General features: G+C 46.2%; 1 protein-coding gene across 4 annotated transcripts in view; it reads right to left on the minus strand.

Moving 5' to 3' along the window:
- IGFBP2 (insulin like growth factor binding protein 2) overlaps window positions 1–13839 on the minus strand; it is a 94287-nt gene that overhangs the window by 15152 nt on the left and 65296 nt on the right. Inside the window, exon 1 of one of the 4 annotated variants that reach the window (XM_055812174.1) lies at window positions 5224–5378. The exons of the other annotated variants lie outside the window; for them this stretch is intronic. Coding sequence (XP_055668149.1) covers window positions 5224–5323 — 100 coding nt within the window. The 5' untranslated portion in view covers window positions 5324–5378. Of the gene's footprint in view, window positions 1–5223; window positions 5379–13839 lie in introns of those variants that run through there. 4 annotated transcript variants of the gene reach the window in all.

Genomic DNA, 13839 nt, shown 5'->3' on the forward strand with positions numbered 1-13839 from the left:
GGCTCCTCGAGGATTGCTTAGCTCACCAGAAAGATGTACACTGGCTCTGGAAGCCCAAGTGTGCCCTTTAGTGCTTGTTCAGAACCCCCCCAAAATCAACGGCTGGTGGGGAAGCAGCTCTGGACAGGGCATGACCAGACAAGCCTACAGCAGAGTATTTCTGCATGCCTTCTGGGAAGGCTGCATGCAGAGCAGCCAAAGTCTGACCTTCTGCCCTGCGGTAAGGTGGAGAAGGTTCAAAATCAGGAGGAAAAAAATACTACAAGTAAAAAAGACTTAAAACCCCAAAAAGGTCAGAGCAGTGCCCCACCCAGCCTGCGAGAGCTGTCTCTCGCCTATCTCCGGTATTGCTCCACTCCCTTCTCAGCCACATTGGCTTCTTCAGTTATTATGACTATTGCATGCAAATGGAATGAACTTCAGTCATTTGTATTACCAGTTTTCAAATAACATCTCACTTTTCCACAGTCGATTTTCCAGACAGCAGCTCAGTCCAGGGCTCCCCTCACCACCCACCCAAATCTCATTGCACATTTCTTCAAAGTCTGCCTTTTTCAAAACTCACTCGCTATTACTACAGTAATTCCTTCCCACCTCCTCCTCAGAAACTGTGCCAGAGCCCACCTCAATGCCTGCTGAACCTGCTTTCCCCATGCAGACCCTTAGCCAAGCACCAGCCCTCAAAGCCAACCCTGCATCTGCTTTTTCCCCAGGAACCTGCATTCCCCAGGCACAAAGCACAAGCGCCTCAAAATAAAACCAGAGTACTGAACTGTAGGTGGAAAGAGGCAGTATCACCCACTGTAATTTGGTTGTGAGTCTCCTCTGTCCACCAGCACCTCCCAGTTGTCTACACAGATCACTCACAGACATTATTACCTATCCCTTCTTATGGGGGCTATTACCGAGTTGCCATATCCCACATTTAAGACCCGAGTTGAGCTGTTCACAGATCATGGGTTTTTCTCATTTAATGTTCAAGCTAAACATCATTGCAGTTGTTTCAGGTTATGTCAAAACACTTTGTTCATCTGTCCTTGGGGCAATATTTCATTCAGTTTTGCAGTCTCTTTGCTGGATTTCTTTAACCCTTGTTTTATGCTTCTCCCAGGTAAGGTAAGGGCAGAGCTCAATTTGAACCTTCATGTTAGAGTACACCATGAGAAGGGACTGTTCTTGCATGTGTGTTTATTATGCACACTTACTATTTCTCTTACTGTGTGCATTTACTGAAATAAGGCAACTGCCACTCACTTAGGCATGAAGTCTTTATTGATACAACACTGCTACTGAAATAAAGTTTTGCTAAAATTCAGATTTGCAGATTTGTCCCACTGCTGAATGAAACGCACACATGCGGTAACGCCATGAAGGGCTGAGACTCATGGACAGGCTACCAGAAGGAGGCAATTTACTGCAGATTGGCTGATCTGTAATAACTATTTGTGGCATACTATGACCATGCATATGGAAGTAATGCAAGTTACCTGTATGGTCCTTCAGCGACTTCCAGCCTCCAGAGCCTACAGCATGACCAGATCAATGTCACTTGGCCTTAAAAGGGGAAGTTTCCTCCCACACAGGTGGGAGGGAAGCAGTGCAAGGCAGCCTGCTGCTTCGCTCTGCTGTCATTGCTTTGGTCTCTTGCCTTTATAGAAAAAGGGGCTGGATCTCACTTTGTTTGCAAACGACTGTATTTTGGGCCACCCATGAAGCTGCCCAAGCTCCAACCTCAGGAGTATGCAGACTCCCACTGAGCAAAAGGCAGGAAGAAAGAGTCATAAAACTGTGGTACAGGAAGGAAGAAAAGAAAGGGGAACATCAGTCAGCTGCATTCCCAAGGAGGAGGAAGGCATTACAAAACCTAAAAACCAGACCACCACAAAACACAGAGATGGAGACAGATGTGATAAGCCAGCTGAACCACTGGAAGGGAAGCTTGACCGTGTGATAGTCAGCTTGCTGTTTGAACAGCTCCAGAAAACATTTCACATACATCCAGCCAGCATACTCGGCACCAAATGCCCTGGTGTGTTTGCTGTGCACCTGATCTACGCAGCACCCTTTTCCTGGTTGGAGGGTCTGGCTACCACCTAAAGGCTTGGAAGACACGTGGAGGTGGTCCCCAAGTTAGAGTAAACCATCCATGTCTGTGTTAAGCCAAATTGTTAGAACACTGAGCTTCTGCAAGAAAATGCCAGGGAATCCCCTGGCTTCAAGAAGGATTGGCGTTAACATAAGAGTTTACCCCAAAGCACTGGACAGCTTCAGCTGGCTTGTGACATGCTGGTGTTTAAGTCCTTCTCCAAACCAACTCTGCACATGGTCTAAACCTGGTCCAGTTGAGCCTCCCCAGGCAAAATTCAGCCGGTTGCTCTGCAGGCAAGTATTACTCACACTGTAAGTTGCAGGTATTGTACAGCATGCGAATAACAGGTTTTACCTGGCCTTTATCCATCTGCTTACAGCCAAAAGCATCTCACTGCTTTCTGCTGCACTTTTGAACACCCAAATTTTCAAAATGGTATGTGGCAGTTATTTAAGGGCATGTAACTCCCCAGTTATAGGGTCTGGGGAAGGAACACATCAAGGTAGCCACTACAACCTCCTGGGAGCATCAAGGTGGGAGGCTGTCACTAGATAAATTGCCCTGGGATGCTATAACCAATCCACCCTCATTGCTCTCTAACAGGCCACCACAACTGAAAAGCACCGTAAGCACAGCCATCCTAGGGGCAAAGGAAGGAGCTGAGGAGACAGTGGGAAGCATCAGCCCTGAGCACCCACATACTCTCTGAGGGCCTTCAAAGGCCCCAGAACAAAAGCACTGCTGTGCCATTCCCCATCGGGAAGCAGTGGGCATACACACCCGTCTCCACTGCACACTGTCCATAAACTCCAGTTCTTCAGAGCCACTGTTGCCACATCTGTTAGCGCTTTAAAGCACGTACATCTGGCTTAATTGAGCACTTGACTTTACTACTGCTTTATCTCCATTTTCTGAACAGGCCTTGGGGAGACAGTTTTGCGCGGTTCGGGTTTCATTTTCTTCTTCCTTTGAAAAATTTTTCCCCTGAAATTCCACCTGAAGCAGGGTCAAAAGCCCCTGTGACAGTTGCTTGCACACTGGAGACTGCTTTTACAAAAGTCTCCCCTCTAGACAATAAGCCCAAACCTAAATATTCTGGTTTATGTGCTCCAAAGCTGCAGAGCCTTGACACACCAATCCTCCCCTCCCACTCTGCCTCTGTCCCCCCTGGAAAAAAAATAAAAAAAATCAGAGTTACTGGCAGAAGGTGTCACAGTACATGCCAGGGAGAAAAGAAAGAAATAAAAAGGATCTTGCTGCCCCTGCAGTCTCTGAAACTTTGCCTCTGCCAAGTTACAACAAACAGGAAAAGCAGAATCAAAACACAGCTCCCACGTCCCCCTCCATCCACCCAGCACAGGCTGCACCAGTGCCAGCTACCACTCACAATCACACTGCAAGCCTCCTCTAACACATCCTTCCAGGTGGCCTGAACAACAGAAAAGGCCAGCTCAGGAAAGCTGCATCCGATGCACAGCACACACTTGAATTCCCTTCCAGGAAGCTCAAAGGTCCTCCACTCCCCCAGACAGAGAAAGTTACCTGCAAGTCCCTTTGCCAGCTCCTGCGCTGGAATATGCTTGTGTTTCACTGTGAAAAGAGAAGCCAAGCACACAGTAGCTGGAAACAGAGAGGAGTACTGGCTGCAAAGTTGGCTGTTTGCCCCCGAGTGCCTCCCAGCCATTGGGAGAACAACAGGACCAGTCCCTCCTGTGGGAAGCAGCTGGGGTACCATTGCTGGGCTGCAGCATACTCCCAGGGACCTGTACCCAGCATCTTTCAGGCCATGATCTGGCATGAGCAAGTACCAGCAGTGTCTCCAAAACCTGGCTTTAAAACGCTGCCCTGGACAGTATTTCCCTCACTGCAGACTGAGGCTGGAACCACTCAGCAGGTAGCCAAGCGCACAGCGGATGCATTATGCTAGTTGATGTTAACACAGGCTGCAACCCACACATGCAGCTCAGGAGCTTTATGCCTCCTAAAAGCAGGATGACCTGCTGAAACCAGGACCACTGCAGCTTCAGACTAAGTGGCTAGAGGAAAAGCGATGACTGACCACACCACCACACATCACGGCTGCAATGCAGCAATCCTCATAACCCATTTCAGACACTCAGAAGCAAGCTCCTCAGTTACACTGCTTACTTTGCAAGCCCGTCAGGTATGTTCCTCAGCTCCACCAGTCATCTTCCCAAACCTGCTGCCCTGACTGTCAGCTACATGTTCTCCTGCCCCCCACTCACAAGGCAGTCCTGTTCAGCCAGCATCACACCTTGTAAGCTCTGGCTTTCAACTTTTCCAAAGGAAACAGGTGTCGATGCCCTGCCTGTCCCCCTTCCTACGAGAGTAAGATACCCAAAGCATTGTCAGCTTTCCCAGTGCTGTGTTCCAGTTTGATTTCATGCTACAGTGTTGAGTCCAACTATCTTTTATACCTACTGCCTGATATCTTTTCTCAGATGTCTAAACACAAAACCCACCCTTGAAGTGAGCAAAAAGCCAGGTGTACTAGCCGCAGCTGAATGAGCTCCCCTGGTCCCTCCTGCCCCAGTCCAACAAGACTTCAAGTCCAGTAGAAGAAACATCTGAATAGTGAAGTGGAAGAGAGTCAAAATGTAATTAAGTTCTGTACTTCCTATCCCAAAATGTTAGTGGGTGCTGTTGTGGGTTTGAGAGTTAATCAGGCACTCTTGTTTCACTGGAGAGCAAAACAGTGCCGTATTTAACAAGGCTGCTCTCCTGGATTCCTTGGGAGGAAGGCAGTAAGCAAATCACAATTTCTAAACCTCTCCCTGTCTTTCCTTCCTCCAGCAAGGTTCACATGCACAAAGCACAGACATCTTTCATATCAAAAAATCCCTCTTTAGATTTTCCAACCAAACCCAGCTGGGCTTTACCGATGGGAAGACCAACCCAAGTCATCCTCATAAGGACACCCCACCTTCCAAAGTTGAGGAAGGCAGAGAATTTAGATACTGCCGTACCCTTGTTAATCCCTCTTCAGCTGAGGGCCACGGAGAGGGGACAGTAGAGGGCATCTGCAGCAAGGCCTGCCAGGGAGGGAGGGAGCGGGCTATGGCAGCTCCTTGCACAGAGACCAAACCAGTCACGAGTCCAAAACACAAGCTGACCTTGACACAGAGGCTCATCCACACAGAGGCTGAGGGAGGAGCAGAGCAGACCTGTCCAGCTGCACACATCTTGAGGCCCCAGCACATGACTCTTCTTCATGTCTCCCTGCCAAAGCACCAGTCTGCTTCTCCAGCACTAGGCTGCAATCTCTGTGATCCCCAAGCAGCTACAGCTGTCGTCAGCAGCAGATGTTAGGAGGAGCGTAACGACCGATCTTTGCTTCTGCTTCTGGAAACCAGTGGCATAGGGACTTTCTGAGCCAGAGGCTGCACATGGATCTTCATATTTCATAACTAGTCATCCCTCTATGAATTTCTATACTTCCTTTTAGAAGCCATTTATATCAAGGGCATTTCCAACTTCCTACATCAATGACTACCATCATTCAATTGTGTTACCTGCTCCCCCAGATGTGCTGCTTGACTTTTTCATGGGATGCCAAATTAAGCTGAAAAATAATGATCTTCTCATTTCTCCCCTCTCATTCATAATTTCATAGCTCTCCATCTCAGCCCACTGGAACAAGTCAGCAGAAAGACCTAAACGCCAAAGCGCAGGTCTTCATATGCTGTTGAGACAGGGTTTGAAGACCCCTTAATCAAGGGGTGACCTTCAGAAAACAACACGCACCTGCTGTGTGCCATGCACACCTCCATCACACCTCTGAAATCAACCGCAGCCCTCACAAGGGGCTGGGAGCCAGGACACCTCTCCTTTAAAGAGAAAGAAAAATGCCCAGCCTTTTCACAAATACAGAAGGCCTTGGCACAAGCTGAGGGCACAGGAACAAAGCCAAAGCACATGGAAAACAGCAGCAGCAGCAGCTCTTACTGCTGCCTAACTGGAGAGCTGGGGTGCCATCCTGGAGCGAGGGATTCATTGCAAGCTCCTGACAAGCCATGCAGGGTGCCCCAACACAGGCAGAGCCCCCTCCAGTGCCACCCCTTTTGCTGCCCCAACGGCCCCAGCCCCTCCGCACTCACTTCGGTCACATGCTGCTCTTCCTCAAAAGCCTGCAAAGCATGTTGGCTGAGCCCCAATGAAAGCACCTTCTAATGGGATTTTTTGGGTTTCAAGGATATCAGTGTCTGGCACAGGCTGAAGTAATTAAGAGGATGTCCAACAGACAATCTGGCATTGATTAACCAGCTATTTACCACTGAACATTACAAGTCCTACTCTAAAACTCTACACCAGAACACTTGCTTTTTCCTAATTGTTTTCTCCTTTGCCCCATACCTGCCTTTCACAAAGGCCCAGCTGTGGCCTCTCACACTGCTCCCTCGGCCTCACCGTGCTTTGCCTTGCTAAATAAACCATGACGGTGTCGACTGGGCTAAAGCTGGAAGGCTTGCTGAGGGTTAAAGGGAAAAGCGTGTTGCTCTTGGCAAACAGTTAAGCCCAGTTTTCACTGAACAGGCCTCAAGATGGACAGCCAGAGCCATATGTGCTTGCAATCATCATGTTTGCATTTGACTCTTCCTATTGAATACTAAGGTAAGAAAATCCTTGGGCTGATGTCATTTCTACTGGCCTCACTGGGCTGGTCCCTACACCACCACAGATCTGTTCATCATCAAGTTTTTCCAGACCAGAGACACCCCTAAAGCTACAACAGCTATGACTCCATCCTACATCACATAAAACATGTGCCTGGAGGAGCAGCAAACAGGCAGCTCGGGAGGGAGGGGTCTGTAGTCAGTAGCGAAGAGTTACTGGTAGCATTTAACACTTCACAGGAGCTGTAATGCAAATTCTGCAGGGAGAGAGCTTCAAAGGCAGGATTTGTTACAGCAGGTGAGACAGCAGAATTGGTAGGTCCAGGTTCACTGGAGGCAGCTGGGTCCTCTGCCCCAGCAGAAGAGGATCACACGCAGTAGGCTGAGCAAGCCCCACAAAGTTTATCAGTGGGTCTCATCTTGCAACACCCCAACACACAAAGAATGGAAGATCAGTGGCTTTTTGACAGCAATTTATTGTCTCCATACACAGACCAGACTGCATAATGCACTGCACGGGCCACCTCTTCCAGACATGCCAAGTGAATTGTCAGAGTATTTCCACTTCTCTACATAAATATCACCAGCAGCTATGTCCTCCCCTCTCTTTGAAGGAGAAGTAGGAAGGTCCTTCCATTCCCAGGGAGCTCCAAAGGAGCAAAATGCACCCAGCACCTCCAGTGTTTGGGTCCTCCCCAGCAAAGCTGTACCATCTCTGCTCCCAGTGCCCCCACAGCAGCATGGGAGATGCAGAGAAAGACTAAACACCGGTGGAGCAACACTCTGCCTCTTTGGAGGTCTGCAGAATACTATGTAAATTGATGGGGCAGCATAAATATTTATTATTAAGTAAGTGTAAGAGAAGAGGAGAATGGAAACTGCTAATCAATAATGAAAAGCAAAAGCAAATAAAACCTGTTGAGAAACTTCCCCACAAGGTTCTTACTCATTCCTGGAGTACAACTGTAATGGAGCACCACAGAAGAAAGCAGGATAAATTGCTCAGATAAGATATTAGAAAGGAAAAAAAGCAGCCAGGGAAAATTTTACTTCACCTACAGTTAAGTATATGAAGACCAAAAAGGAATTAAAGAATCTTATAAATACTCAACTGTTACTGAGCTGAAGACTATTTACTGGATGAAGCAAACATGGACAATCCAAATAATTAGCCACTAGCACAGTTACAAAAGGATTGTGAATAGCATCTCCTGTTGTGAGTGATTTTGAAGTCAAATGTGAATGGCTTTTGTAGCGCTGTAGTCAAAACAGCAGGTCACACAGCAAAAATCTGTGGTCTAAACTGGACCAGGAGGCAGGTTTGAGGACAGAACACCACCCTTCTGGCCTTAGAGCTGTGATAAATGAACCTGGGAGCATCAGAGATGGATGCACCTAGGAGAAGACCTGATATCGCATGGGCTTACCCCTAAACCAAGTGCCTCCGCCAAAGAAAAGGGCAGTGCTCTGATCAGACCTGCTACTGTGCAGCTGGTGAGCATAGGACAGAGGTCTTCAGATGATGATTCCTTACAAAAACAGCCTTGATCAGCTGCCACGACTAATGAGGTTAGCATAAATCCTTAAATCAGACGGGAAACAAGGCAGCGTTGACACAACGAAGCAGCCCCAGAGACGGACAAAGGAACAAACTCTTAATAGAGCATCAGGTGGTGGAAAATGTGAGAAGTCATGGGAGAAGTCATCCAGACAAATTAACTGGAAAATGGCAGAAGGCTGATGAATATTTGGCACCAAAACAGCCATCAGCTTCCCTGGGATGTTCCCAGAATGAAACTGTAGAATGAGCCATAAATAGTCTGAAGTGCATCTTGCTCCTCTGCCCCAAAGGCAGTATGGCCATGCTGGAGGAGGTCAGAGGTTGGGAGAAGCAAATGCCTAAAATCCAACCCTCACTGAGTCACAGGAATAAATCAGTCACAGCAGTTTACAAAGGACCACTGTAAGCTGGGGAAGAGCCTTCTGGAGATCTTAAAGGCACGTGATGCTTCTCAATTTCTCAGCTGCCAGCTTTTGTTTCATTTGCAATTAAAGCGTCAAAGATGCCAGCTATCCTTTTCCCTGTTTCTGTTGGGGCTGCTGGCCTCAGACAACATACCTGATACCTCCTCTTGAGTAACCAATTCTCTGTCAAGGGCTTCCTAACTTTACCATATTATCTAATTACTGGCATTGTACAAGAGCTTTGTTTTAAAGTCTTCCCCCATATCCCCATTGCAAATATTCCCTTTCCGAGCACTTGCCATTTCTCCATTCCCCAAATCCCCTTTCATTGAAAGTTTAAGGTCACAAAGTACAGATTTCCTCATTTCAGTTCCCCCCAAAGCTGAAGTCATTTGACTTGGCTGCAGGGCAAACTCAAGAGCCTAAAGAAAATAAACACACAGGATGCTTCTGTTACCCTGAAATGCTGAGCAATAAAATCTCATAAATAAATAAATACATCGAAAACTGCCTTAGGTCAGAGTATGTCATGCTGCTTAGTATGCTACAATTAAAAATAAAATCTATTTTAAAAAAAGAAAACAGACAGGCAGACTGGGGTCCTGCACCTAGAGAACAGTATTAACAAAGACAGCAAAAAATCTCTACATCTCCATTCCCTTCGAAAATTCACTATAGTAGCTTACTGTGAAACAGGAACACTGCTTTAGCCTAGATCCAACTGCACTTTGAACAGACCCCAAGTTCTGAGAACACAATTTTATTCTCAATTTGGTGGATAAATACTGATTTTTAACAACCACCCTCCCATGACAAAACTTCCCTTTTGCCATACTGAAGGAACATTAGCATTGCGAGGTCAGCGTTATTTCCCTGTGCGCTGACAAAACCTGCTGGGCCTATGAACAGAACTAAAAAGAAATTTTTTAATTCTTGTTTAAGGAAAAAAATAAATCCTCCCTAGGATTAGTGCAAGGGCCTCCTGAGCCACTCGACATGGGACTTTAATTCAGCCACATCACACCAGTTTTCCTTGGGAGCAGAAGAGCATGTGCTCTGCCCTCAAGGTTTCACCTGGAAAAGATGCCCTAGAAGGACAGCACTCCAGCCAGCAGAAGATGCTGTGTTTTCTAGACAGGATATTATTAGGGCTGAGTTATGGTATGCTGTTCTCATGCCAGCACCCTTCTCCAGCTCAGGCTGCTCCTTCCCCTCCCTGTTTTTGTTTCCTTCCTGTATCTCACTGGAGCAGCCAAGTCCTCCCCTGCCCAGCCCTCCCCATAGCACATGCTCCCACTCCCCTGGAGCTGGTCCCTGCACCTGTGCCTGCCCACATCCATTTTTTTTCCAGCTCATGACTGTGGCCAAGGGGTTGCCAGCTGCTTTCACAGGGTTTAATGCTTCCTTCCCTGTGGGACACCTCTCGCTGGACATAGGGCAGTTTTTGCAAAGCAGGACCTCAGTAGCAGTCCACCCTCACCCTGGGACTTTCTTAGCTGTCCAGTGACAGATTTTGCTAGCAAAAGCCCCGTTCAGCAAGTTTTCCAACGTGATCTTTTACTACCCATTCCAACACTCTGTGACCTTCTGTTTTAACCCATTCCTGATGCTGTCACCCCTCCACATACATCACTTATCCTAAAGAGTTTTCCTGAGCTTTCTCTCCATGACAATGAACCTAACTCAGCACAATCATGAGTATTCAACACCTTCACACCTATGGTTTCCACCAGGGCCATCACTGCAAACCCACAGCCAGGTATACCTCAGTTCTTACCCCTGGTGTCCTCTGCAGCCAAATCCTACAACCCACACACAAGCAACTGTCACTCCCTCACCGATCCTCAAACTGAGTCCCTCTGTCCCTATTTTAAGGAATATTTTCTCACATGCGTTTGTATCTACTGCTCTATGGGAGACCACACAGACCGGATAACTGATTTTTCAGAAAAGTGCAGTATATTGGACAAAAGTATCAGCTCAGCCTGGCATGATCCACCTTCGCTTCATCTGCTTGGCATTTACCCTCAAGTCATTTATTACTCTGTTCTCCAGCTCTGCCAGTGTTGTCCACGGCCAAGGCTGGATTAATGTTATATATCTGAATCACTCCTCCACCACCTCTGGTGATTGAAATACTGGTTCCCGTTTCCTACTTCCCACCATGACCTAAAAATCTTTATACATGACACAGTGATTTTTTGTTTTGGTTTGGTTTTTTGTCCTGGTCCCTTCAGAAACTGAGGCAAATGCTCCTGGCTTCTGCTCTCCGACAGATTTCAGTCACTTTGATGTTTAGACTTTTGGGTTTTCCCCTCAGTTTTCAAGGTTTTCATGTTCTTATCCCCTCTAACTGGACTGAACACTGAAGCAAAGTTTGGTTAATAATGGAGCCATACCTAGATCATCTTTAATCTCCAGTTTGTCCTCACTGCACAGCGGCTTCAAGTCTCTTTTTATTTATATAGCTGAGAAACCTGTTGCTATTTGTTTTAATTTCCTTTGCCAGGCCTAACGCAGCTTGACTTTTGGCAATTCTCATTTTATCCCTACCCCTCCTGACCTCTAAGACATTCCTTTTTTGCCGATTAGTCCTTTTTTCCATTCCTTACAGACTCTCCGTTTAATCCCAACTATCCTTTTTAAGGTGGCTATTCACTAGCTTCAGCAAGGAGCCCTTTCCTGCCATGTTTTCCTCCTTTGCTTGGGATCCCTGGTCCAGACAGTTTCTGCATCCCTGAATTAGAGAGGCTCTGCACTCAGGTTCTCATGTGTCTCTGCCCAGATGACTTTACCCACCAGGTTTTTTAATTTTTCAGTTTGTCCTTTCAAAGACAAGTATGCTAGTTCCAGACCTACTTTTGTTTAGGATTCCATTTAATTCAAAAGGAATCCATTTTATGAGCACTAAGTCCAAGATTCCTCTGTACAACCAGGCCCTCCTGTAACATCAACACTAGTTACTAAAACAAAACCTAAAATAGCACCTCCATTTGCTGGTACTGCTACTATTTAATGAAAAAAATCTGGGCTATCACATCCAGGAATATCTATGTTTTACCTTATTAATGTAACGTGTTTGCCAATGTGTATTCCTAGATATTAAGATACATTCCTAAGTTCCCACAACAATATTATTTTCGTAACGTTTATCTTTCTAATAACAGTACAGAGAGATCTGTCCACATAACCCCTGCCACCCCTCATTTCACAGTCTGTGGCTCTATCCTCCCATGGCTATTTCCCAAGGTACTTAGATGAACTGCAGTCTTCTAAGGTATTTTGTGAATATCGTCAAAGTGGTCTTATCACCAGGTTGTCTCTCAAAACAAGCAGTCCATCACAGGAAAAAACATATCAGCTCAGACCACAGGTCCAAACAGCCTCATCTCCTACAGCAGAGAAAAGTAGATGGGAGATCAATGACAGTTTGAGGGGATTTTAACCCCCAGTAACTTCCCCAGTCTCCCTTCTACACTCAGAAATTTTGAGCATTCATAGCATTCCTCTGGAAAAGTAATCCAACAGCTCAGCTACTGATGCTATGAAAGGGCACATCCCTTTATTTGGGCAGTTTCTGATCTCTCAGCTGTGATCCTCAAAGTGGCCCATAAGAAACCCTGAAGCTTGGAAACAAGCAGTTGTAACTGCTAAATACTAGAAATCCTGGTTTCAACAGGGAGATTGGCTTTATTGCTTGCTGTAGCTGTCCTGCCTCTTCCCAGCTAATCCCATGTTCAACAGATGGTAGGTTCTCTCTTTCTTCCCCATAGGATTCAATTTCCTTAATTTCCTTTTTTTTTTTTTTTTTTTGCTAACACCTCTCTTACATGCAGGTATTAACCACCCTTCTCTCCAACAACCTACCTCATTAAACTTGTAGTATTTGCTCTCAAACTAAATATAGCTTTGAAGACTGCCATCTCTGTTCCAGACTTCAACTCATGTACCTGAAAGCTTGGCCACCAGCTGAATAAGAGAGGTTACCTGGTTACCTGCCCCCACAAAGTTTGCCTTGTCTCTGTCTTTAGGCTACTACAGCTAGGACAACACCACTACAGTCCCCATAGTCTACATGCTAGTGCTTGTGGTGTCACCAACTTTGGGGCCCTTGACTACTGATCACAGCCACACAGACCCTCCTCCTTTCTGAGGATACTATTGAAGAAACAAAACACACCACCATAAAAATCCTCCACTGAAGATCTTTTAAGTCTTTTTTGCTGGTATTCTCATCTTTGGTCTGTTTGAGGTGGAGTCAGGAGTGTTGTCTCAGTGTGAGGGACTGTGAATGGACTTGTCATGGAAGCCACAGGCTCTGGCATGTGTCTTCATCAAAACCAATGTTATCCAAAAAGAGGGGAAATGCAAATGAAAGAGGATGAATTAGATTCTAGTGAACTAAGAAAGTCCCAGTGCCCATTTTGTTACTGACTGTGAGGCCAAAGAGCTTTGCTTTCAGTACTGTCTTTGTTCCTGCTCCCACTCCAATTTTTTGTGCAGTATTTCACAGTAAGGTCCTTGAAAGCAACTAACGTGGCCCTGGCCATAGCCTGCTTAAGGCAGTTTACACTGGTGGCAATATAACTGACTTCAGGGAAGTCAATCCTGATACCAAGAAGGTCCCATAAACAATCTCAAGGCCAAGTTCATGAACTGGAATTCAACAGAATTGGATTCAAGCGGTCTTACCCTGCTTCCCCCTCCTTAAAAGACCTTGAAGAAGTAATTTTATCACTCTTTCCAGCAGTACACATCTATAAAAAAGGGATCATAAAAAATCCCATCCTTGGCAAAATGACTGTTAGCATCAAGCCAGCGGATCGAAGGAAGTCCTTGTAACTATGGCAAAGACATCCATATAGCCACACTGAATAGGTATTTATGTGCAAGTCCCTTGCTCTGACACCAGCTGTGCTTTTAGTGCCACATAAATAATTCCACTTTATTTTGGCATGCTATTATCTCTGTACATATAGGTTAAAGTGAAAAGGGGGGAAAGAAAAAAGTCAGGTTTCTTTCTCCCTTCAGCCCTGCAAAGGCTGGAGCTGTATAGTGAAATCTGAAAGGAAAAGGATTGTGGTTAATTACCTCACCTGCCTCATGCCAAAGATTGCCTTTTCATTAAAAAAAAAACCCTCATGCACTGCA

This window comes from Falco peregrinus, chromosome 8, assembly GCF_023634155.1.
Source record: "Falco peregrinus isolate bFalPer1 chromosome 8, bFalPer1.pri, whole genome shotgun sequence".
NCBI classification, from domain to species: domain Eukaryota; kingdom Metazoa; phylum Chordata; class Aves; order Falconiformes; family Falconidae; genus Falco; species Falco peregrinus.